The sequence below is a fragment of the Aotus nancymaae genome, unplaced genomic scaffold (assembly GCF_030222135.1).
Source record: "Aotus nancymaae isolate 86718 unplaced genomic scaffold, 86718_ANA_hifiasm-v0.15.2.pri h1tg000006l, whole genome shotgun sequence".
Lineage (NCBI taxonomy): Eukaryota > Metazoa > Chordata > Mammalia > Primates > Aotidae > Aotus > Aotus nancymaae.
In genome coordinates, this window is record NW_026988417.1 from 95376822 (window position 1) to 95403975 (window position 27154).

General features: G+C 39.7%; 1 protein-coding gene across 1 annotated transcript; it reads right to left on the reverse strand.

The window, feature by feature from the left end:
• Positions 1 to 481: 481 nt before the first annotated feature.
• On the reverse strand, positions 482 to 26077 carry KLKB1 (kallikrein B1). Its single transcript, XM_012452814.2, has 15 exons — positions 25982 to 26077; positions 25335 to 25393; positions 21351 to 21513; positions 19910 to 20016; positions 16721 to 16880; positions 15693 to 15802; positions 9046 to 9205; positions 8137 to 8246; positions 7815 to 7977; positions 7603 to 7715; positions 7280 to 7448; positions 4922 to 5097; positions 3610 to 3705; positions 1773 to 1912; positions 482 to 925 (listed from the first exon to the last, which is right to left on the reverse strand). Exons 2-15 carry the CDS (start codon positions 25390 to 25392, stop codon positions 734 to 736), a joined length of 1917 nt encoding a protein of 638 aa, XP_012308237.1. The 5' UTR covers position 25393; positions 25982 to 26077; the 3' UTR covers positions 482 to 733.
• Between the last annotated feature and the right edge of the window lie 1077 nt (positions 26078 to 27154).

Sequence of the window (27154 nt, forward strand, 5' to 3'; positions counted from 1 at the left end):
GGCGTGAGCCACTGTGCCAGGCCTAAAAATGCTCCTTGAATTACTATTGTAATAGCCCAGATCCACTGAGCTTCCAGGGTTAATGCCCTTTGCAAAGCAGATTCCTTGCCTACCACGAAGGCTGTGCAATGCTGCAGCCCCTCGAGCTCCTCGGCATGCCCCGGTAGCCAAGTTAGGAGGCCAAGACGCAAAGGCGCCCAATTCTCCCATGTTCAGGTTAACCGGTCTCTTTCTTATAAAAGTGGGTGTGACACAGGTGTCCTCCCTTCCACTCAGCAGAACAAAACCCAAGCCTGCTAGCTCTTTGCCCCAGTGGGGTTCAGTGGCCAAGCAGGTGCAGCACAGAACGGAAATTACATCTCTGAGATATACTGAGTTCCAGAGGAAGCAGTGCAATTAGTGATCCCAGGCACCGTGCTGGAGTCTGCAACCACTTACTTTCAGTTCTGTTGCACAACCAGAAGAAAACACTTGCTAATCATGATCTTTTACCATTTATTTCAGCAATCATGGAGACGTTCAGTTGCAACCTCGCAGTACCAGCTCCCAGTTACTGAATGCTGAGAGCTGGCCTCAGCAAGACGCCGTCCTCAGCAGCTGAGTGTACTGTCGCCTTTGTCCTTATGACAGGATGCAAAGTAGATGCCACTCTCCATGCTTTGCAGATGACCCCCAGGCTCAGAATTTTACTTGAACCCAGGTTGTAAAAATCGCCTCTACTCTGGGCTGTTGCTCATGCTGGTGACTGCATCCGAGCTTTTCCATCACTGCCCTGCGTTTTCTCTAAAATCCAGTCCATGTACTCAGCGACTTTGGTGTAGACACCAGGTTGCTCCCTGCGGGCACAGCCTTCACCCCAGCTGGTGATGCCCACCAAATGCCACATTCCGTTGTGTTTGCAAACTAAGGGACCACCTGAATCTCCCTGAGTCACAGTGGAAGAATAAAATGTTACGACAGAACAGATTCAAATAAGTGACCACCTCTAAAATTCTGTAGCCCACTACACAACCTCCCCCCACACACGCGCACAAATACCCCACACACGCACACAAACCCCCTCCACACACACACAACCCCCCCACACGCACGCAAACCCCCCCACATGCACACAAAGCCCCCACCACACACGCACACAAACCCCCTCCACACACACACACACAAACTCCCTCCACACACATACACACACACAAACCCCCACACACACGCACACAAACCCCCCCACACGCACACAAACCCCCCTACACGCACACAAACCCCACACACACGCACACAAACCCCCACACACACGCACACAAACCCCCACATACACGCACACAAACCCTCCCACATGCACACAAACCCCCCCCACACACAACCCCCCACACGCACACAGAACCCCCCACATGCGCGCACAACCCCCACCACACTTTCTTAAAGTATCTCATGTGCCTGCATTTTTTGTATCCCCTCTTCTATTCTGAAAAAAATCTAACAAAGAAATTTGTATATCCTCCAACAAAGAAATCTAGCATTTTTATATTTTAGTACAATTATTGCATGTGTATTTGTCCCTCTTAAATTAGTGCATGCATAGATTGTGACACCTATGATAAATAATATAAATATGAAATGTATTATATATATCCCATTTGTTAAATGTTGCTTATAATTTATCCAATCATTTGTCTCTGAATTTTTTAAAAACTATAATAAATTATGCTATTGGAAAATATATTTTGAAATGAATTTTCTCAGGCAGCCTATTGTGTTTTTATAATCTCATGCATTACCTTACAAGCATCTTTCCCCCCTTCTTTATAGCCAGCGCAGACCATCTGTTTGGTTATTTTATAATCTTGATATCTTTTCTGACATTCTTCATTTGTCACCAAAGGAATATTTACCTTTTGTAGAATATTTTGGATTTCACCTGTGAAGTAACCAATATACAACTTCAGAAGGAGGAAACACAATAAATAGTAAATATGGAAATAAGTTTTAAAGTGAATCAGAGTGGTGCACTTTTCATAAGGGCTATATCTTTTAATACAATTAGTAAAAATTGGGAAGGTAGTATTTTACACACACACACACACACACACACACACGAAGAGAGAGAGAGAGAAAGGGCATCCTGTGCTGTTCTCTTATTGCCTATGTGATACTGGGACAAGCCCAGCACCCTGGGCTACCAGAAAGCCTCCTTCCATGTTTTCCGCAGCCCCCTCCTCTCAGTAGCAGTCCCCCAGAAATCCCATTTTATATTTATCACCTACAACAATCCAAAACTCTAGAAGTTCTTACTTTTCATTTTTTTGTTTTATATATTCAAAATTATAATTTAAGACTATATCATTTCTGAAAAAGCCCTCAAGCCTTTGGCAACTGAGGGGTATTTTGTTTTTTGAGTAAATGCACGTGAGCATTTCCCTTGGAGAACCATTAATTTACAGATCATTTAAATGCTACCCATGTTCAGGTTTCCCTTGGATATATGTTGGGAGCTTTCATTGCTTAGTTAAGATTACTTTTAATTTCTTCTTGTCTCAAATTACCTGTAAAAAATCTAAAAATGTGACTTACTTGAAAAAGGACTGAATCAGGAAAGATGGAGTTTGGCAATCTACCCTCTTTTGTAAAGAATGACTCTCTTCACAAATATTACTCTCCATAGTGTCTATTGTGAACATAATTTTGGAAAGGGAGACTGGTCTGTTTCCTAAAAAGTTCAAGGGCAATTGGAACACTCCAAACACCCATAAACAGGAATTGTAAACCTAAGGTTTACAGACAGAATTCACATGGTTTGTAAATTTGAGTAGAGAAAAATTATTTACTTTCACTAACCACCAAAGGAAGCCTGCCTTTCCCTTCAGTTAGGAATGTAGATGACAGACAGAGCAGTATTAGTGGTACCTGTGACTTTGCCATCAGCAGATGACAAATCAACAAATTACAGATCATTTCAGATCACATTTCAGTTGTGGCAGATGAGTAAAAATGACATTTATGCTCACCACTATTTCAAAAATATGGCTGGTATTAGAATAACTTGCTATGTAATAGATTAATAGAGAGGCATATATATACATTACTGTATCACTTTTTAAAAGTATTTTGATAACTATCTTGCACTTCCCTTGGTTTCCTCTGTGATCCTGCATATTTTATTTAAATGTTTAGAACCATTACTAGGGAAGTAGTTCACAGGCTTCCTCAGATGGCAGGAAGGGCGCATGGAAACAAAAAGATGGAGAACTGGCCACAAAGAGAGATGGTACAGCTGCCTGTGCTCCTGGCCCTTAGCATCAGGGGAGAACGTGGTTTTGGGAGATGGGAACGCTATTAACACTGAGGACCGAATGGGCTTGCCCAGGCTTGTCAGCCCTAGATGGACCAACCCTTCATGCAAAGTCTAGCACATGGTCTTTATAATGAAGTAAGATGCTTAAAAGTCTCCCTAAAAAATGTTTTGCAAGCCAAAGCAAAAAAAAATTTTTTTTTAAATTAACAGTAAATATTTGGGAATAAATAGGTAGGAAAGATTAAGAGTTTAGATATAATTTTAGACAGAAGCCGATTAAAACGACCCACTCCGTGTATTTCAACAGGTAAGACCTGCTGTACCTTTCTCCTTCGAGAAGCCCCATCCGGTTATCCAGCAGTTACTATAAACTGTATTTGTGTCACCTTTGGAAGGTAGGCATATTGGTTTTTGGAATTCTGAAACATAATTTTTAAATTAGAATTTGGTCAAATAAAGTTATGGATACAGACTTTAAAAAACACATCTTTTTCTTTTTCTGTCTTCTCTTTCTATAGAGTAGCACCAAGAAGAACTCTTTTGCTTTCTGCTGAACTTCTAAGGCTAATGACTCAAGAAAATTTGTCACCACCATTTCTCACATGACATTTTTGGTGTTACAACTTCCTGAATTCAATTTTTAAAACTCAGAACCTAAATCTACAGTCGAAAGCATGTAGAAGTCCCTGAATCTTACTCCGTGTGTGCTATCCTTAACAGTCATAGCAGAGTGTCTTCACTGCTACAGGCATTAAGTGCTTTAATGTATTAATTATTATAACAAATCCAGGAAGAAATTATCATCCTCTTTTTACTGACGGGGAAATTAGAGGTGTGAAGAGATAAAGCAACTTGCCCAAGCTGTCACATAATTGTTTGCGTGTAGTGGCGCGATCTTGGCTCACTGCAGTCTCGACCTCCTGGACTCAAGTGATCCTCTTGCCTCAGCCTCTTGACTGGCGGGGACTACAGGTGCACACGACCATACCCAGTTAATTGTTTTTTTTCTAATTTTATGTAGAGATGGGGCCTCACTGTGTTGCCCAGGCTGGTCTCAAACTCCTGGCCTCAAGCATTCCTCCCACGTGGGCATCCCAAAGTGTTGGGATTACAGGTGTGGGCCGCCATGCCCGGCCATTAACGTTGTTAGATACGGTGGGCATTCAGCTCCTGGGAGCAATGAACCTCCAAAGGCAGCACCTCTGATTACGATGCTCTCGCCTTTCCTGGGCTTCTTTCTGCATCAGTCTCTTTCCTACCCAAATTACACCTGGAAGTTGATATCTGGTCCCACTGCCCTCACACACCTCTAATATCCCTAAGCCCAAAGCAGTGACGGTTATGCTACTCTTATCAAAGGAAGCCCAGATTTCCTACATCCATTATTTCAATAACCTGCATGCAGTTGTATTCTTCCCTGAAAGAACGGATTCACATTTCTTGCTCTTTAAGTAGAAGAGATTTCATGGCCAGCCGCAGGGTCTTCGCTTCCCATGCAACCCTCACCTTTCCCTCAACTCCACCAGTCAGAAAATAACAACAGTCTCTCCAGATCTGTCCTCTTGTTCAAACTGATATGAAAGGGTAAACCAGTACCATTCTGCCATCCACCTTCTTCTTACACATGCTACCTACCAGTGTAATTCAAAGGAGCCTGGAGTTTTATTAAGGCAATATCGTGATGCTCTTCTGAGATTTTATAGTTTTGGTGAACAATAATCTCTTTTATTTGCGAAAAAGGTGTTTCTTTTGTAATGTCTGACAGATTTAAAATGCCACTATAAATGCGCCAAATGTCCGGTAAGGGCAGCCTAGGAGAGAAGAATAAATACCTATTTGACACTGGGAAGTCCTTCCTTCTATATTGTTCTCCCAGCACTCTCTTTCAAAGAGAATTGGGAAGGAAATGCTACATAGGACATATTTTTTTCTACCTAATTCCGCCTTCCAGTAATTTGTCATCACCAATAGCAGCAGCAGAGAATCTCTGAAGATTCTATTTAAAAAATGGAAAAGTGTACATTTATGTAATTATATCATGCTTACTGCAAGTGGCAACACAAGAATGTTGTTGCCTCATTTTTGAGAGCCACTGTAGTGGGAAGAGACGAGCAATTTATCATGGGAAAATTAAGCTCAGTTCAACAAAACTGAACCTAATGGCTTCATTAAAATTCAGAACTATCCATGGCGAAACCCCGTCTTTCCTAAAACATGCTAAAATTAGCTGGGTGTGGTGGTGCGTGCCTGAAGTCCCAGCTACTTGGGAGGCTGAGGCAGGAGAATTGCTTGAACCCGGGAGGCAGAGTTTGCAGTGAGCTGAGATTGCGCCATCACACTCCAGCCCAGTGCCTGGTGACAGAGCGAGACTCTGCCTCAAAAAAAAAAGAAAAAAAAGAAAGAAACAAACAAACAAAAAGAAAAAAAATTCAGAACTATCAAGAAATCAGACTGATCTTCTAATGCCCTTCTAATTGGGTAAAGTAGAAGGACTTTAGTGTTGTTTAAAATATTTCTATATGGCTGGGTGTGGTAGCTTACACCTGTAATCCCAGCACTTTGGGAGGCAGAGGTGGGTGGATCACTTGAGGTCAGGAGTTCGAGACCAGCCTGACCAACATGGTGGTGAAATCCTATCTCTACTAAAAATACAGAAATTAGCCGGGTGTGGTAGTGCGTATCTATAATCTCAGCCACTCAGGAGGCTGAGGCAGGAGAATCGCTTGAACCTGGGAGGCAGAGGCTGCAGTGAGCCAAGATCCTGCCACTGCACTCCAGCCTGGGTGACTGAGTGAGACTCCAGCTCAAAATAAATAAATAAATAAAATAAAATAAATCTATATTTTGGAAAGTATGAAAATTTAAATTGATTGTTTAAAAGATGAACGTATACTAAGTATATCCAAAATTATGACCTAAAGCAAAGCCTCACTCTGTACAAAGATCTGGAAATCTTTATCATCACCAAGTGATGCAAGACAGGCGGGCACAAAATTTAGAAACGAATAATGCCGGTATCAGGTGCAAAGGGGCCTTTTTGTTTTCAGTGAAATCTCTAATAAACTCACAATGCTGAGCCTTCAAGAATGAAGATTATTGGTCCCAAACTGTAGTGCACTTACTAAAAAAGAGACCTTCTATTTCCCATCTTGGGCCTTTTCTTCCAGGTCAACGACCACAAAACCACATGCCAGCTCCCGTGCGGCAGAGCCCCTTCCTGTGATGACAAGGTGGCGGGGTCTGGCTCCACCACGTGTACCACTGACTGCTAGATTTGGGCGGCAATATTTTCAATGCTAGTACATAGCACCTAAGCATGAATTTCACTAAAACAAAGATACTTTGCGTTGATGTTTTGGCGACAGTGTGTTCAATCCCAGTACACAGCATCTAAGCATGAATTTAGCTAAAACAAAGATAGTTTGTGTTTATTTTTGAGAAAATCTCCTACAACTCTAATAAGCAGCAAAGCTGTCACTCAAGCCAAGCTCTGTCTAACTCCAAAGCTTCAGTGTTTTAACACGTAAAAACCCTAACATATCTCTTTGACCAATAAAATAGAAATATATCAAATTATATACATTGAAATACACAGAGTACAAAACTCTCACTTTTAAAAATTATTATTACTTAGTATATTTATGAATCAAAGAGCAAAAAGTAAAATTTCTATGGGCCTGACAAATAAGTCTTTGAAGAACACACCAGGGATTGGTGGTGGGTGATGGGTTGGAGAAGCTGGGTATTGACTTTGCTTCTCTTTCTTTGGAAGAATACCCACCCAGGGGCATCAGTCCTGTACAGAGACCACACGCTTTTCTGATGGGTCAGACTGGTCAGTGCTTGGACCCTACTAATTAAATGGTGTGAATACCATCCCTGCTTTAACACGTCTCTATTTGCAAAGTTACAGGACGATGGAGCAGCTGATCATAGATCCTTGAAAATGAAAAGTCAAGATAAGACTCTGGATGAGGTGTATCCAACACTTACCCATCAAAGCAGTGGGCAGCGGTGAGGACCCACTGGTGCCCTATGAGTGATCCTCCACACAGGTGCCTCTGAGCTGTCAGCTTCACCTGCAGGCTCACCTGCCAGGGCCACTCTCCCAAAGAAGAGTTGGTTCCTCCAACAATGCGTGCGTTTGTTCTTGTTGTGCAGACTGAAAAGAGAGTGTTAATGATAATGGTTGGAATTAAAAGTGAATCAAAGTCCCTTCCAACCAAAAAGAACAAGACATATAATTCCATAAGACTAAGCAAGCTATCAACATGACAGACATCCTTAAAATTCCACGAAAAAGCAAGGTTACTCACCAGAGCTGTCCCCAGTTGTACACAATCTCAAAGAGTAACCAGAGCTCCTTTGTGTCCCATACGTAATCCTAGTTGGAGAACCATCCAAAGATAATCTTAAGAAACACTTACACCTAGATGAAATGAACAGTAGAAAGAGTAAGCCTTCACAGAGGGAGAAAGAATATCAAGTGATCATCTCAACTGTCTTTGAAAAATAAAATTTCCCTCACTTCTCTTCCTTACAGTCTTCTGGGAGTAAAGAATAAGTGAAAAACTGACAGCGAATCATCTGTGTACAAGTCTCTTGGCAAACATTCACTCCTTTAACGAAAGTCACATTCAATTCTTCTCCTCCAAAGTCAACTCCTGGGTAAATTTTAGAATGGCAGGGCTCTGTGGTCAATTATAAACATAAAAACATATCAAATGAGAAAAGCAATGAACAACACTTACACAAGTTTCTGTTACCTTGAGGATTCTTTCTTCATTGTTGCTGTTAAAAGTCATGAAATATGTTACATTTTATGTTATATTATTATCGAATCACATTACCAGGTAAAGTTCTTTTGCAGGTTAAAAGGCTATATCCAGATATGGTGTTTTCTTGAGGAGTAGAGGAACTTGGTGTGCCGTTTTCAGATGTTTTAAGAAAACAAACATTTCTATTTTTTTTTTTAAAAAAAAGCAAGAGAGAAAGAAAGAAATTTGCATTAGAGGCATTAAACAAATACAAAAGCAGCTTACACTCAAAAAGCAACTCAGCAAATTTCATTCTTCTGGGAAACTGTCTTCAAAGTAAATCAGACTACAGGACTCTAATAAATTGCAGAGATTAAATGTAAATCAAGCCTCATCTCCCTCTGGAGAAAACGAATAGGCACAGACAACCTGCAAAGAGGACAATAGTGAAGTTCCACCTTCTAACTGGAAACAACAACAACAACAAAAAGCATCAAAGAACAAATTCGGGGAGTTTATGCTGCCGATGATATTTCATAACTAGACACCCTTCTCTTAGCTCCAGGCTGTGTGTAGAAGAGGGTGGGTTATCTGAGATAAGGAGAGTGGGCCAGAGCCTTGATCAGAATAAACAGAGCTCTAGTGTCTGAAACAAAGAGAAGAGCCAACAAGCCTAAGGAATATACTGCCAGTGAGTGGCTTTTACTCCAAGCTAATACAAAACATCAAGATCATGTTTTGAATCTTCATTCAAAGGCATCAGTTCCTTCTTTTTTCTCATGGCTATGCTTCACTGGTTCAATGGTAACATTTGTTTGAAAGTGAGAGAAGGTAGGCAGAGAAGTCTGCTAATCTCTTAACTGATCTGCACCTGGCAGAAAAGTACCTACTTCAACTGCAGGTTCAAGTGTTTTGAGGGAAATGAATGAAACTTTTTAAAACTCAGACGATAAAATAAGAGCGATGAAGGTACAGCAGCAAGCGCTCCCCATGCATACTCACCTTTGTGACTCTGTTTTCCATGAGTTCGTATAGAATGTAAAGAAGAAGCAGTTGGGATGATAGGTGCAGATGGTCCTACACACAAAAGCATCTGGAGTGAGGACCCTGGCAACATCCACATCTGAGAACGCAAGGTGTTGGAAGATGTCCATGTGGCAACCTGTGAACTCAGAGAGAAGATGTTCCTTAGGAAATGACACGATGCTAAATTTCTTTATATTTTGTCATCATAATTAAGGAAATTGTGACTATTATTCACAGTATTAAACATCTTAAGTTAAAAAATGTCTGTTAAAGTATCTTCAAACTTGTTTGCCATTTAGAGGAAGGCAAAGTTAGTCTAATTCTAAGGGGCAAATTCCTGTGTCAGAGAAATAAAAGCTGTGCTCCTAGCTCCATTATCCACCAATGCCAAATGTTTACATTACTCAGTGTGTGTTTATGTTTCCTTTATATTACTCTGACTCTGAGGACTTAGGAATGTAAGGTTTTTTTGTTGTATTTTCCTGAATACATTATAAAAAGTTATTTAATAAGAAGAGATTAACAAAATGCCTTGTGCCCATCAAAATTAGAACAGACAATCCACTTTTATTATCATTATATTCATATGATCTTATATCCTGTTTTGTTTTATTTGTGTTCACATCATTTATGCAGTTTACTAAATTTGATAACAGATAATTCTATTGGTACTCATTGGTTTACAGATTCAATGCACTCTATCAAAATCCTGCTCCCTTTTGTTGCAGAAACTGACAACCTTCATAAAATTCATATGGAAATGCAAAAGATCCAGAATAACCAAATTCATCTTGCAAAAGAACAAAATTAAAGCACTCAGACTGTCTGAGTTCGAAACTTACTACAGCGTTATGGTAATCAAGACTGTGTGTAACTGGAGTTAAGGTAGACATATAGGTCAATGGGTTAGAACTGATGATCCAGAAATAAACTCACATTATAGGTGATCGATTTTTGAAAAGGATTTCAGGACAACTCAATGGAGAAAGAACTGTCTTTTCAACAAATGGTGCTGGAATAGCTGAATATCCACATGCAAGAATTAAGTTAGATTCCTACTTTACACCATATACAAAATTTAATTCAAAATGCATCAAATGCCTAAGCGTAAGAGCTAAAACTATAAACCTCTAAGAACAAATTATAAGCAAAAGTCTTCATAACCATGAATTACGTTTTGGCGTTTTAGGTAAAGCATGAGCCAGACTGGATTTCATCAAGTTTAAAAACTTCTGTGCTTCAAAGAACTCCATAAATAAAGTGAAAAGATGACCTGCAGGTGCACAGAAAATTTTTGCGAATAATATATGGTCTAAGAGTGTAGTATCCAGAGTATATAAAGAGCTCATACAACTCAACAATGAAAACAAAATAACCCAATTATTTTTAATGGCTAAAAGATTTAAACAGAGATTTCCCCAAAGAATTCATTCAAATTGCTAATAAGCACATGAGAAAATATTCCACATTATTAGTCATTAGGGAAATGCATATCAAAACCACCATGAGAAACCACTTCACACTCCCTAGAAAGGCAGTAATGAAAAAGGCAATAACAAGTGTTGTTAAGGTTGTAGAGAGATTGAAGCCCTCGGTGGAACAGGCAAGCTCAGGCCACAGCTCTGGGCTGTCATTTCTGCTGTCCACACCCGGGAGAGCACCGTGGATGTCTAATCTCTGTACTTGCTTTCTTGTTAAACTGCAGTGAGTTCCCATATGATTTAATCTGGTCAAATAGCCTTTACACAATGATAAAAATCCTGGCTGTAGCCAGGCACAGTGGCTCACGCCTGTAATCCCAGCACTCCGGGAGGCCCAGAGGCCAGATCACAAGGTCAGGAGTTAAAAACCAGACTAACCAGCATGGTGAAACCCCATCTCTACTAAAAACTCAAAAATCAGCTGGGCATAGAGTCCTGCCTCCTGGCATCCTTTAAAAACTCTCCCAGAAAAAAATAAAATGAATGTTAAAGTTAAATCATCAGTTCATGTGAACCATCAACCTGGCACACACTATGGGGAAGGTGTGCTGTGGCAAAGAGAAGACAGGCAAACAGATGCCTTGTAACCAACCTTCCCAATCTTACACAGGGAAATCCTAGCCCAGCACCCAATACAGTGCCAAGCACAGAGCCAGCACCCAGTACTGCGGAGAACTGACTAGAAGGGATTTGGTTTCGGTAACATCTTGTCATTAACATCCTGATATGCTAAATCAGGTGGAATGTCATGGCAGTTTTCTGGGTAATTCCACTGAAATTACCTTTATGTGTGAAATGACAGCTTTATTCCCTCCCCATGGTAGAGTCATTTCACTAGATAGGGACACGACCAAGGAATGACCTTACAGTTTCGCTACAATATCAATGTACTAGTTTCCTGTAACTGCTGTTACAGGTGCATAGCCACAAACTTAGTGGTTACAAACAACACAGATTTGTCATCTTACTATTGTAGAGATTAGAAGTATGACATGGGTCTTACTGGGCTAAAATCAAGACATCAGCAGGGCTTTGTTCCTCCAGGATGCTACATAAGGAAACTGTTCCCTTGCCCTTTCCAGATTCTAGAGGCCACCTGCGTTCCTTGGCTCATGGACCTTCATCTTGTTAGATAGAGTGAACTCCAAGTTTCTCTTCAAAGAACCAGCATGTCAGCATGTTCAGCTCTCTTTTTCTTTAATTCTCCATTTTAAAATTTAACTTGCTGGTTCTCTGCACCACCTTGCCTCTAGTTTCGGTAAACAACTTTCCCGCCAGTTCTAATCAGTAGTTCACATCTGTTCTCCCAGTCCCCTGCTCCATCCTGACTCATCCCGATCACCTGCTCTGGTCTCCTGCTTAACCCAAAACGGGGTAAGCCTTACCCCAAAAATGGGAAATACCCCAAGTAAGGTAAGGGATGAAAAGGATAAAGCTAGCAACAGTAATATTCCCGCTAATAATCCCCTTGCCTTAATGTTAAAATACCAGAAGAGTAATGAAAGGACCAAAAACAAGAAAAAGCAGCTGCTGTCCCAAACCCTTTTCCTATCCCTGTTGTCCCTCCTCCTTATAACTCTGCCTCTTGGGAATCGTTCCAAGAGCCCACTCATTACCAGCCTGAGCACCCTTCCCTAAAAGGACTCCAACGTAAAATAGAGCAATGTAAAATGGATATTCAGAACTTCCCTTTCCCCTCTTCTCAGGGGAAGAAAGAGGCATGATCCATAGAGCTGCTATGGGAGCTGAGGAACAGGAACATCCCCCCTATTGGGGGCACCAAGCCGGTGTGACACAGTCCTCAGAGTTTATGGGTGCATAGGAATTTATACCCTGGTCAAATGGGTTACAGACAGTTGCTTAGTATGTAAGAAAAGTAATAAATAAGCTATAAAAAATTAACCCTTGGGGGCAGTAATTCAGGCTTAAGGCCATTCCAAAATATCCAGATTGATTACGCAAAGATGCCTCTAATTGGTCGTATTTATTAGTAATAAGAGATTACCTTACTCATTGGGTAGGAGCTATTTCCTTTTTAAGTACAACTAACTGCTAATAATGTTGTCAAGGCATATGTTGAAAATATTATACCCAAGTTTAGATTAACAGAGAACATTCATTCAGATAATAGGACTCATTTCACTGCACATGTCATTAAGAAATTAGCTCAGGTACTGGATATACCATGGAAATATCATCCTCCCTGGCACCTACCTTCATCAGGAAAAGCAGGAAGACCTATTACCCTGTTAAGAGTCCAAACTGCTCCCCAAAAAGACATCGGCCCATCTCCTTATGAGATGCTTCATGAATTGCCTTATCTACATGCTACTACCAATGTTTCTACACTTGAAATAAAAAAAATCAGTTTCTCAGAAATTATGTACTTGGTTTATCTTCCACTTTCCCTTCCCTCAGAACTAGAGGTCTTTTAGCACAGGTGCCGCCCCTAGAGTTTCCAGCACAGCGACATCAGCCTGGGGACCACGTCCTTGTCAAAAGTTGGAGAGAAGGAAAAGCTGGAACCAGCCTGGGTAGGATGTTACCTAGTGTCCCTAACTACTGAAACTGCAGTCCAGGCAGCAGAAAAAGGATGGACCCATCACACCCAAGTCAAGAAAGCCAAGTCAAGAAAGCCCTCCAGAGTCATGAGCCATAGTCCCAGGGGAAAATCCTATCAATCTAAAGCGAAGGAAAATCTAACTCTCTTTCATCCATTCTATTACTCCTTCTTCTTTGCTTGCTCTATTGCTGACCATCTAATTCTTCATATAACCAAGTCAATTTCACCTCAAACTATTACATTTGATGCTTGCCTTGTTATACTCTGCGGAGACTTGCCAAGTCAGAGGCAACTCTCCACTTCAGAAAAGTATCTTTACCCTATCTAACTTTTCTCAGACAAAAAAAAAAAAAAAAAAAAAAAAGATCTGTTAAGTGGAATAAGTTACTTTGAGAAGAGTTTGACAAAGATTCCAGTATAAACTGAAAATCGTGTCCTTTTTAGAACAGAGCTTCTCTGCCAAAGTTGGTCCAACACTCTATAAAATGTTAAAGAGCAAGGATGGACCACCCCAACCAGTACCTGCCATTTCTTAAAACCATGCACTCATTTTGCTAAAGGAGTTACCCCTCCCCATTGTCAGCTAAACCAATGTATCCAGCACAGATCACCATCGCTACTCAGTAGAGATCTTCCTCTTCATTGAGCCATTTCTTTGGTATAGGAGCAGAAGTCTCAGGGAATAACCCCACAGGACCCCTTGAAATGTGCTTTATTGCCTCCTCACATCCTGCACCCACTTCTCTCTCTCCTAAGTTCTCCACTAACCAAAGCATCTCTAGTTATCTACCCAATGATAAAACCTAAGTAGTTGTTGTAGAGATTAAAGATTTAAAACAAGCTATAGCAATCGAAACAGGGTATCAGGATACAAACGGCTGGCTGGAATGGATTCGATATTCTGTTCATATGCTAAACAAGAGTGACTGTTATGCTTGTGTGACAGGCAGGCAGAGACCCAGATTGTCCTTTCCACTTGGGTGGTTCTCTCACGACAGGGCATGAGCTCTATGGTAGCCCTTTTTCAGAACCCCACCGCCTGAGGTGATGACTCATGCAAGACTCTTTCACTGCTGTTCCCTAAGGTTAAGAGCCCTGTGGGTCAGCCCCCGAGGGCCATCTGGCCTCCAGCCCCCAATGTTAATTCACCTCGTGCCTTTCACGATGTGGGTGGGGGGAAAGTTGGCATTCAAGGAATGCCAGCTGAACAGGGTGCAGTGAAACCGAGCCTTTTCAAGAGCTTACCAGTCTGCCCTTGTTCTTCCCTGAGCAGATGTGTGGTGGTACTGCAGGGGACTATTGCTGTGTACTCTGCCAGGTAATTAGAGCAGTACTTGTGCCCTAGTCCAATTGGCCATCCCTTTCACCCTAGCATTCCATCAACATGATTTAAAAAAAAGAGAGAGAAAAAAAGAAAAATTGAAAAAAAAGAAGTGCATCAAATGGGTCCTTTAACCCCCATGTTTATATAAACACTATTGGAGTTACCAGATAAATTTAAAGCCAGAGATCAAATAGCTGCAGGATTTGAGTCAATATTTTTGTAGGTGACAATTAATAAAAATGTAAATTAAATAAATTACATGTATTATGACTAGCAGCTGTTTATTAATTACACCAGGGATGCTGTCAAAGAGATAGAAGAACAACTAAGCCAAGACATGTGAAGGAATTTTGAAGAGAAAATAAAAACCATAAATATTCAATATGGGGGATTGTTAGATATAGTGAACTCCAAGTTTCTCTTCAAAGAATCAGTATGTCAGTATGTTCAGCTCTCTTTTTCTTTAATTCTCCATTTTAAAGTTTAATTTCCTGGTACTCTGTGCTCACTTGACTCCAGTTTTGGTAAACAACTTTCCCACCAGTTCTAATCAGTAGTTCTCACATCTGTTCCCCCAGTCCCCTGCTCCGTCCTGACTCATTCTGGTCACCTGCTCCAGTCACCTGCTTTGACCTGAATCACCCCCGGTCACCTGCTCTGCCATAACTGTTTTTCCCACTAAACCACTCACCCAGCCAATCTGGCTCATCCCCCTGCTCTCTTTAAAATAGCCAATTGGAATTAGCTTTGACTATGCGGTCTAACTCTAGCCAATAAGGGAATGACACAGCAGTAGGGGCTGCATCAAGGATAAGAACCTCTTCCCCTCCCCTGTTCAGTTGTGTGCTCACCATTGCTCCATCTGTGAGATGCACCCTTCTATAGAAGTAAATTGCCTTGCTGAGAAAATTAATATTTGAGTTCTACTTCTTTTGTGGCATCAAAAATTTACATATAACAATCTTCAAAGTCAGCAGTGTAACACTTTCAAACCTCTCTCTCTGGCTCTGACCCTTCTGCCTCTCTCTTTCTCTTATAAGCCTTGTTAGTACTCAACCCTTGTGAGTACATGGGGCCCATCCAGAAATCCAGAGTAATCTCCCCATCTCACAGTCCTTAACTGAATCACATTGACAGAAGCCCTTTTGCTAACTGTAGGGACACAGGTGCAGGTTCCAAGGCTTAGAGCAGGGACATCTCTGGGGGCTCTTATTCTGCCTGCTACAATCACAAAGTGAAGTCGTCCTACAATTACCAATCTCTGAAAGTGCACAAGGCTTCAGTGAGAATCCAGATTCCACGTTATCCAGCACCTTTATACTGGTAGGTGTTCCTCCGGGACTGTGCTTTAATAGGCAATTGTTCCTAAATGTGAAGAAAAGAGGTTACTTTGCTTCCTGCACTTTGAGGTGCAGGCAGCAGTCCAGGTAACATTTAGTATTCAGATGGACATTGGGAAAAGCAATGACCCTGATAATGAGTGAGTTAGGGGTTTGCATTATTAATCAAATGGACATCTTTCCCCTCGAAAAGGAAAGTAGGGTGAGAATGAGGCCAGAGACACTACGATACTAAACCCTCATTCTATAAGCAAGGCCTATGTGTGGGGCAAATGGAACTTATTCACTTCAGGAAAAATCACACCAAAATTGAGTAGAGTGTGGAGTGATAGACAGTAGAGACTGGGAAGTTGACAGAGAGGTGGGAAGGGGGTGGGTGATGAAAAATTGTTTAGTGGGTCCAATGTACATTATTCCAGAGATGGACATACTAAGAATCCAGACTTCACCACTATACAATACATCAAGGTAACAAAATTACACTTGTACCCATAAATTTATGCAAATAAAAATGAGGTTTAAAAATAAGGAAAAAAATTCACAAGCTAATATCAAATTGTGATTAGCTCTAGGAATGAAATAAACAGAGCTGAGTGTGACTTAAAAGAGAATGCTCAGAAATGGCCTTTTGGAGGGGGTGATATTTGAGGAAAGACATGATTTGTTACGAATCAGAAGAATCAGCCTTGGAGAAGTGGAGGAAGAGGATGCCAGCGGTACAATCACATGCTCAGGGAAAAGGGTAGAGAAACACATGAAAATAAAATGAAGTATTTAATTAAAAAATGAAGATAAAGAATAAAATAGAGTAAAGTAAATGAAAGTGGTTAGGAGTAAAAGCCTTGTTTGGTTTTCAGTTGGGGAAACAAAAGGAGGTTATGAAGAATACGGTGAAATCCTGGAGGCGCCAATATAAACAACAAACACCATGAATTGTACTCACCGGTACTCTGCATTGTGAAATGTTCGTGTGGCATACGAAAAAAATTGGCAGCGAATGTTATTGGTGCACCGTTTTTGGCATTCCTCAACACTGCTAACCTTAGATACATTAAAATTGACTCCTCTCATATCAATTCCTTTATAAATGTCTCGGTGGCAAGCTGTACAAGAAAAATGCATAGAGCAAATACAGTCAATTTTCTTTCTAGAGATAGATTAGATACCCACTACTATTTGAGCTGGTAGTTTAGAAGGGTAATAGCCCGTTTTTGGCAACTGCTGTATTAAGGGATTTAAAATTTTTATTATGTCCATAAATTATCGAACTCTGCTTGAAGTAAACACAATCTAATATTTTCCCTAAAACAATAGCATTGAAAAAGGGTTACTTCACTTCTTAAACTGCAAGATGCATGCAACAATACAGGTAAATTTCACATTGAAATTATCAATGAGCAGTGGGAAACAAGGCAGTAATAATGAGGACATTGATAATATGTGCTGAGGTTTGCATTACTAAAGAAACTGATGTGCCTTTGACCTTCTGCATTGAGTAAAGGAGATTCCTTATCTCCTAGTGTTATTTTTCTGCTTTCAACTTCTCCTGTCTGTTTACAAATTGCATCTGGGTCAATTATTTCAAAATGTGGAGAGTTGTTGTATATGCATGATGAAACCACTTCCATTCTTGTTTTAAAACTTTGTTAATGTCTATTTAAACACCCTTTTCTTTTTTTTTTTTTGAGATGGAATCTCACTCTGTTTCCCAGGCTGGAGTGCAGTGGCATGATCTTGGCTCACTGCAACCTCCGCCTCCCAGGTTCAAGTTATTCTCCTGCCTCAGTCTCCTGAGTAGCTGGGACTACAGGTGTGTGCCACCACACCCAGCTAATATTTTGTATTTTTAGTAGAGATGGGATTTCACTACATTAGCCAGGATGGTCTTGATCTTCTGACCTCATGATCTTCCCAATGTACTGGGATTACAGGCATGAACCACCATATCCAGCCTTACATACCCTTTTCATGGAGATTTGTCTTACATGCAAAAGATATAGATAATTCTTTTCATAGACGGTGAACCAAAATTAGGCTCTTTTTTGTAAAGATTCAATTTTCTTAGTTATACTTTTGGTTAAGGAAGTAATGTAACCAGAAGTATAAACCATATACTTTTTTAAAGTTTTATTCCTGAAGATAACGTGAAATAAGCCATAATCTATTGTAGGTAACTTTCCACTCTTAAGAAGTATGGTTAAAGTCATAAAACTAAATGTAAGGGTGGGAAAGACAGAAAATATACAAACTGTCAGGAAAACAATACGCTGAGTTGGGCAGGGAGGTGGATTATTCACAGTGGTTCTTAATCAGAAATTTGTAGATTGTAGAAATAAAACCACTTTCCAATTTTTCTGCATGTAAGAAGAGAGTAGGCTAAGAGTTGGGATGGGACTCTTACAAATAAAAACGTTTTAAGCGTTCATATGAAAGCTTTAAATGCTTTTGACTAGAATTGTTCCGAGTATAGAGATTTTATGCACTCAGGAACAATTTTTCACTTTAAGATGTTTGCAAGTTAGGAAAAAAAAAACATTGAAAGCAAGCTAAATGAGTAACACTAAGTTTTAGAATACATTAACAAATAACAGGAATATTGAGAAAGACACAACACGACTTTCTTTTTAAATTTTGCTATAGCATACAACAATCGGAAATAACACTTACTCGAATAATTTATACCAAATTATATTAACATACAATTTGATCTTATAAAATAGGAAATGTACGCCACCTCAGGTACACTACATCTTTTTTTCTTTTACTTTCTTTCTTTTTTTTTTTTTTTTGGTAGAGTTTCACTCTTGTTGCCCGAACTGGAGAGTAATGGTGTGATCTCGGCTCACCACAACCTCCGCCTCTCAGGTTCAAGTGATTCTCCTTCCTCAGCCTCCCCAGTAGCTGGGATTACAGGCATGCACCACCATGCTAACTTTGTATTTTTAGTAGAGACGGAGTTTCACTTTGCTGGTCAAGCTGGTCTTGAACTCCCAATCTCAGGTGATTCACCTGCCTTGGCCTCCCAAAGTGATAGGATTACAGGCGTGAGCCACTGCGCCCGGCCAACTACACCTGGCTAAGTCAGGCCCATATTTGTAACTAAGACATTCCCATCCTTTGACAACTGGTTAAAATGCAAACAGCAGGCTCAAAGTGTGTGAGTACTGAAGGGGTGATATCAGTGAGGAGGAAAGGAAGACAAATATTAAAAATCTGAAATTTGAACCTACAAAATTAACTGTGCATAAGAAAAATAAAAACAAAACAGTAATGATGTTTAGTCATACACAGAGCAACAGCACAGTTATCTTAAGATTCTGACAGCCCATCATTTGAATCTCGTCAGCAGTTTTCACTTTCTGATCAGTCCCAGGCATGTTTGAGAAATAGTTCATTTGTCTTAAGTTTATTAGGATAGCATTGGAAACTGTTTCCCAAGACGTCAGTAGCTTCAGATGTCAGAATCAAAGTTCTCTACCATCGTAGTCCTCACGTTTCCTTTAAGAAGTATTATTCTTAGCACGATTTGCAGAACTCAGTTCCTCAATTTGGGCTTAATGGTATATCACAGAGTTTCTTGATGTCAGCACTGGGGTTGACATTTTGGGCCAGAAAATTATTTGTTGTGGAGGACTGCCCTGTGCCTTGTAGAATGCTGGGCAGCATTCAAACATTCTGGTCTCTACTTAGTAAATGCTAATTGCATCCTCCCTAGTTGTGACAACCAAAAGTGTCTCCAGACATTTTCAAATGTCCCCTAAGGGAAGAGACAAAATCACTGCTGGTTGAGAATCACTGATGTACAAATTACCCTCAAGTGAACCTGTGAGAGAGATGTTCCTTATGTTTTCTTAAAAATTCTTATCTGGAAACAAGGAGACACGATTATTTGGATTTATTTTCTGCAAATCTTGTATTCAGTGCTAACCTCATACAAAATAGAGGCTCATATGTGTTGATAGAAGTATCCAGATGAATATGGGTCCCTCTTTTGTGACCAGAATACTGCCCCATCTCCTATCTTTATGAGTGATTTTTTCCAAAAGGCTGTAGCAGTACAGATGTGGAGCAAAAGCCGTTCTAAGGTAGATCCAATATTAACTCAAATGTAGCTGAGAAATTTGCGTCTTACCACTTATTTGATGACCACAGTGCTTTAAGGAATGTCCAGAAATTGCACTTGTTTGATGTATTTTCGGCAGGGTTCCTGTAACGCTGTCTTTCAAGAAGCAACCAAACCTGTTTTAAAAGTAGCTTTACTTAGGAAGTAGAATAATAAACATACATTGAGGAAATGTCAAGCATTTTCTATACACTAACAAATAAAACCAGGAATAAGGAAAGTAATATAGCTTCCCCAATACCTGCTGGAAAGAATACTCTTAGAGGTAATTTTATAACATCCCCTTAATACCTAACTTCAGCATGGCATTTTCTTTACACTCACATTTTTTAAGTACAGAAAGACAACTACATTAAAGAGTTAACGATTTTTCCTGTGTTCTTATACTTTCAGGCAACTATGTCCCCAATTGGTGATTATTTTTGCAAATACTTTCATTTACTTAAAAAATTAAATTAGTGAAAAGAGCTGTATATATTGTTCATCTTGCTTATTAACTCCTTGTACTTTGCACATAATAGAAGACTTCCTTCTGTCTTGTCAACCTCCATGTTAATTTCATTATTTATAAGAATTCCAGAACCTTCCTCAACTTTTAATACAATGATCCTCACATACAATCTGGGTTTTCTCTGTTTAACATGTAGGATCAGGGAATAACTATCCAATTTCTAGCTCGTAAACTCACACAGAGTGAAGACGAGAAAAGGGTTATGGATATGAACATGGGAACAATAAAGAAAAGCTTATTCTGGATATTAATCAAAATGAAAAAACATTAAGATGAAACTGTGGCTCGTGATTAACAAGCATCTCCCTGACCTAATAAGAATTATAATTACTATTTCTCCAAAACTTTTACAAATCCCCAGTCAATACATAGTCACACAAGCATAAGCACACGTGCACACACACATGCCATACACAGCGTCATGCCATAGATGCCCAAACTGGCACACTATAGGCACCATTCAGATATGCCCTGTCCCAAAACCACAAGTTCTAGATCTTTCTCAACTATATTCTCAGCAAAACGCTTGTCTTATTTTCTCTGGACTGTGCTATCCACTAATGTGATCATCACACAGTTCAGTATATTTCTTTATTCAGATGAAATGTTCACCTGTTAGATTCTTTCCTGAGACAATCTCTTAGCCCAATGATGTTCAAGCATTTTGAGACTTTGAATAGAAATTGACCAGCATCATTTACTTTAAATAAATTTGATCACTGTTTAAAATGCATATTTCTAGTCCTGATAAACTTTGATTCAGCAAGTCTGGGCTGTGGCCTAGGAATCTGCATTTGTAAGAACTACATGAAGGATTTTGCTGAAGCTGGTCCTTGAACCACATTTGAGAAAGAACTCTCAGTTATACTACACCTTTTTGCACACGACTAATTCCATTTTGAAAAATGGCTTCTCTAATAACGAAATATCAACTTTTACCTTTTATGCACGTCATTGACTGAACTTGCTGGAAGAAAACTGAACAGCAAACACCTTGGGTGGAAAGTACACATCATCCGGCAGTGTTGGGCATTTGGGGTGTACATGGAAGCTACATCCCCACCTCTGAAGAAGGTGTTTTCATATAGTTGAGTCAGACACCCTGTGATAGAACCATAAGAATTAATTTGGGATAAATTCAAATAACACTTTTAATAAAAAGATATCTGCTTTCTTCTCTCACTGACTACTCAAAGGTCTGTATAATATAACTCTAATTATGCTGAGAAAATAAAATATATTAAACCAACTATTTGAACAATCTATATTGTTATTTAATTTTCTGGGTACTTCTGTACAAAAAAATGGGGCTTATTTTTATTAAATTGCACAATAATTTACATATAAATTACCCACAGTAAAATAAAATCCTAACTTACTTTTTCCCTGTTGCCTGACATGCTATGAAAATATCATGCCTTAAAAAGAACAGTATTTGGTCTATTTTCAAAACACTTTTGTAATAAACATCTTCACCAGCTTCTCACAATTCTGTAAGGGAAGACAGAGGCAGGTTTTGTTATCTGTATCTGGCTTATGCTTTTTAAAAGAAAGAAGTTAAATAACTGAGTTTCAGGGCACACAGACTTGCCCAAGAGCCACAAAGTTCATGAAGGTGGTTGGACAGTCACCCAGCCCTGACTCCCAGCCCTGTGTCCTTTTCTAGCATGCAATGCTAAATGCTGTTCCTCATCTCAGTGTGATTCAAGCAAAATGACAATAACTGAGTGTTTATTTTTTACTCATTTTTAAGATAGTTTAAGCAAATGCATGCACATGCTAAATTGAAAATATATTTTGAACTATTTAATGTTTGGAATTATTCCCAAAATATAATGCACCCCACATATTATTAGAGAATTAGGTGTCTTTACTGGCTTTAATTTGTACATTTGGATTTACCTGGAAAGACCCTCTTGGAAGTCTGCTTAACAAGCTTTCCTGTTCCGGTAGCACATTCAACTCAGTCAGTCAACTGACCATTAACCATGGCTATGCCAATGACAACCTTGTCCATTCCCTGGGGCAGTAGTTGCTTTTCAATTTAAATAGTACATATTTTGTACTGCCTTTGGGGGAATGGGCAGCGTAGGTAACATCCATTTTATTAGGCACTGAAGAGGGTCATCTTCTCTGCACTATCCTATGCCCCTAGGGATTCTGGCCCTGAGCCCCATTATGACTACCCAACACAGCAAGAGAGCTTCTCTCACTCTCAGAGGTGTGGCCAAGATGACTACCTCTTGGGTAAGGTTTATATTTGGAAAGAACACAGATCTCTTCAAGTGGAAGCTTTTGGAATGCAAGCGTATTGCCTAGATTTCATGTATGCACAAAACATGGAGGAGTTGGTTTAGTTACAATACTAGTTATAAGGCCATTTTTTCAGACAGTTGGTGGTTTTGACTGACTGATAATTGTCAAGCAGTCACTCCTCTTCCAGCCCCCAGTTCACATGCAAGGATACACACAATGGCTGGTGCTGGCCCAGAGCTTCCCATTCTGCAATTGATTCTCTGTGAACAGCCATGTGACTCAGTCAGGGAAAGGGGTGACTCGAAAGACACCAAGTTTGTTGTTGAATGGAAAGAAACTTCTAGTAGGTGTTCTTGTTCTTGCTTATCCTCAGAAGTTGGTGATCATGATGAAAATAATGGCCATGACAATGAGAGCCATGCCTGTACTGTATTTTGGAGCATTTGTAAAGTACTGTTATATAATTTATCTCATAATGATGGTGGCTTTCAAAGCTTTCACATGGGCCCCCATGTCCATGGACTTTGGGTGGTTATTCAGTCTTGTTTAACAATTACATAAACAATAAGGAGCAGAAAAGTACTCTAATTTTAAAGAATTAGGGACAAACATAAAAAGATAACTTACAAAAGAAATAGAATTGATTAGGAAGCATGTAAAAAATGAGAAAAATCACAAATATAGGCAAGTTAAAACAACTAGAAGCCATTTCATCCATGAGATTAGCAAAAGTGAAAAATTAAATAACTGGTATTCTATACTGATTTTGATTGCAAATGATGGAAAACCTAGTTCAAAGTGGCTTGAATACAAATGAAATCTGTTAGTTCAGAATCCAAAAAGGCCATGGTGAATCAGGCTTAAAGAACTAACTGGACACTGTGCTCAACCGATAGCATCAGACAATATGTCTCCTTCCGTTTGCTCCAGTCCGTGGTGTTAACATTGCTCCCAAGCGCCACATAGTAGCAAAATAGTACCAGCAGCTCAGGCCTCTGTATTCTCTTATGTTTCAAGTCAAATTGGAAAAAAAAGAGTAAGAGTTCTATTTTTAGACATCTAAACAGAAGATTTGTTGCAAGACGCTGGCTCTGATTGGGTCAATGCAGCCAGCAGGATGTGTGCATTTCCTGGTTCAGGCCTGGGTGGGTCACGAGCTCCAGCTCTGTTGTCAGCAGCAGAAACAGGGTCACCAGAACCATATGGACCAAAACTGAGAGGCAGTAGCTCTGCAGAAGTAGATTAGGATACTCTTTCCAGAAAGATAAATATGCCAGGATGCAAAGCAGCAAGCCTGTTAGAGTCTGCCTAAGTGGGCCACAAAAGATAATTTCATGATGTCACACCATAAAACCTTCAAAAATATTCATACCTTTGAATCCAGTACTTTTATTTCAAAAAATACATTCTACAGAAATAACTAAGTACATAAGAACATGCACACAAAAATACCATAAAAAGAGAATACTAAGCTCTAAAAATATTATATTATTTATTTGCATCAAAAGATAGCTGTAAGTGGGAAATGCAAGTCGAAGAGTCACCATAGTTAATGACTCTTTCTTGTAAAATGTGCAAATAGGTAAAGGCAGAAAAACATCTGAAAGACTAAACAAAAGATGTTTAACAATGACTGTTTCTGAATTTTGGGATGACATGCAATATATAGTTTCTAATTTTTTGCTTATTTACACCCCTAATTTTCCTAGCCATAATCATAATTTATTTTGCCAAAAAAAAAAAACACCTGAATTTGGCCGTGGTCCACAGTATCTCTGGCTATGCTCCTTCTCAGCTTTCAGTGGGTTTGCACATGGGTTTGTAAGTTATGGTTTAGAAGAGCAATCAGGATTGAGGGACAGATGCAGGGGAAGTATGATTTAGGGAAAAAAAGCTTTGTTCTTGGAAAAAGCCTCTTTATGAATGTAAACCTTACCCATAGATGTTTATTGTAGCCATACATCTGAGAGGAAAGTTAAATACTCATTGTTTTGTGGCCCTCTTAAGTCACCATAGACTCAGAATCATGCCTTGTGGGGACACAGAGAAAATTCTCTCTACAATGATTAATGAAAAACGGTGTCCACAATCATTTTTATTCTCCAAAAATTCATGAAATGAATAAAGAAATAAGATTGAAATCTGGTGTCCAAAGCTATTCACCTAGAACTACCCAAATGGATGGTTTACTAAGTTAAATTTAAACCAGATACTTTCATTTTTGAAATGGCTCTCTAGTGATCCAGAATAAAACCATGTATCATGTACCTAACAGAAACTTGGATTGGACCCAGACACTATAAAATGCCTAGCACTCTTTTGAATTTTCAGATAAAGTTTAATTTTTAATGTTGATAATAATAATAGAAGACTAATTATTTTGTTAAGGAGACTGACTTTTTTGTTAAGGAGACGTTTTTGCCAACACAAGTCCCAAGACATTCCCACTTCCAAGCTCCTTCCCCTGGTCTGAAATGTATGTATAGAGCAATATATCTAACAAGTGGTACTTGCTCCGGAACATTAAGTAGACAAACATTCTGAATCATCAGGGACTAACTTTTCCCCTGAAGCTGTATGTTCAACAGCTTTCTCCAGGGGTGGTGTGATTTGCTTAGCTGCTCCTGTCTTAGCCTGAATTTCATGTTTTATAGATAATTCACTTACCACAGGAAACTGTAGCAAACAAGGAAATGAGGTAAGTTGATTGCTTGAATAAAATCATTCTAAAAAAGAAAACAATACATAACTCTGCTGGTTTCCAGCTACATTTAACATAAATCTTAATTTAAGGTGATATAGATTTTCTCGTAAATGTCTGAATTGCAAGACAAAGCACACAATTACCAGTAGAGAAAACAAGGGTTTCTTTTGTACATTTGTGTCTAGGGAGTTGGAAAATTTATAACGCTTCCCAAGATACAAATTGAGGCCTCCAGACTAGTTGTGTTTATTGTTGTTTTGCCACCTCTGGGGCTAGTAATGTTGGAAAGCCAATTGGTAGAGAAAGAGTAAACACTTATGAAACCTCTTGATCTGGGCAAAAAGAAAATTAATAAATAACGACAATAATGTCAGTTCAAAAATCCCTAAGAAAACCTCTGAAAATATTAAAGCCCATTAAAAAATTTTAAATTAGTCAAATATTCTCTTAGATTTAAAATCATTTTACATTTAAATATTTCTACATAAAAGAGTATTAGTTCCTTCCATACTCTCTAAATACTCAGGAATACTTTTCTCATAAAGTAAAAAACTATACTTTGAAATTTATAGTTTATTTGGAAACAATCAGAATAATAGAAATTTGCTACCTGAAAACACAATTGCTTCTGTGGAGGTGAGGGAGTCTCTTGTCACTTAAAAATGAACAGTCTTCAAGCTGTTCTAATGTGGCACTGCAGGCACTATTTTGCTTGGCTTCAATATTGACTTTGGGTTTCTGCCAACAGTTTCAACTTTTTGTCCTGTCAACATATTCGATGAACATCCTATCTGTGTTCAGCTGTTAAGTATATTAACTATTTCAGGGAGTGATGTCAGCAAGAATAGGAATAGGAGGTTGTTAGAACAGGAGTTTCTAGTGCTCATTCCTTGCAGAAATGTCAATTTGAATAAGCACCCATGCACATAAATTACTTCACTAGAGCTAAGGAACCAGGTGAGAGGTTACAGCACCTGGTTGCAGCACAGAAATAAGAAAAGACACATTGAAGAGTATAAGAAGGACAATTTCACATTATCGGTGTCACCCCACCTTCAAGCCTGGGCAGCACAGTATGGTGAGCGATACCCTCTTGCATGGAGGAAGGACAGTTAAGATAGCACCCAACTTCACCACAGATCCCAAGCACCAAGCCCACTCCAGTAAACCCCAGCACCAAAATTCAGGCCTGCCACAGGCCAGACCAGCCTCTGTGGCCTCAGTCCCATGTTCAGCCCTGACCAGGTCAGCTCTTGGAGCTTGAGGCTCCACAACGGCCACAGAAGATCTAGACTTCAGGCCTGCTCCAACTCTAGCCTGACCCCCAAGACTAACCTCCACATCAACCCCAGCAGCCCAAGGATTCAAGTTGGTACTCATGGGCTTAGAATCCAGGCCATTCCCTGCAAATCTAGCATGAGGTCAGTCTCCAGAGATCTCAGCTCCATGCTGGGCCATGTGGACTCAGATGCTGGGCTCACTCCAGTGGACTGTGGTGCCAGGACAGCCTAAATAAACTCAGAAACAGGCCTATCCTCATGAACTCAGGTGCCAGGTGATCCCCATGTTAGGCTGGCCTCTGCAGACTCAGGCTTAAGGCTCGTTTCAGTGTCAAATCAGCCCCCAAGGACCCATGCTTCAAACCAGTCCTTGTGCACAGAATACAAACCACCACACTGAACCCAGAATCCAGCCCTGCCCAGCTTAGAACTCCAGCAGAAATCCTGTGCGTAGACCCCAACAGACAGCCACCCACAATCTCTGGTCAATATGACTAGTGGAT

Excerpts from the sequence above, each read along its gene's own strand:
- KLKB1 (XM_012452814.2), bottom strand. The coding sequence starts at position 25,392 with ATGATTTTATTCAAGCAATCAACTTACCTCATTTCCTTGTTTGCTACA. Across the intron at positions 9,206-15,692 it reads TTGTGCACTTTCAGAGATTG|GTTGCCACATGGACATCTTC; the intron begins GTAATTGTAGGA and ends CTGAGTTCACAG. Across the intron at positions 3,706-4,921 it reads GGCTCCTTTGAATTACACTG|AATTCCAAAAACCAATATGC; the intron begins GTAGGTAGCATG and ends ATTATGTTTCAG.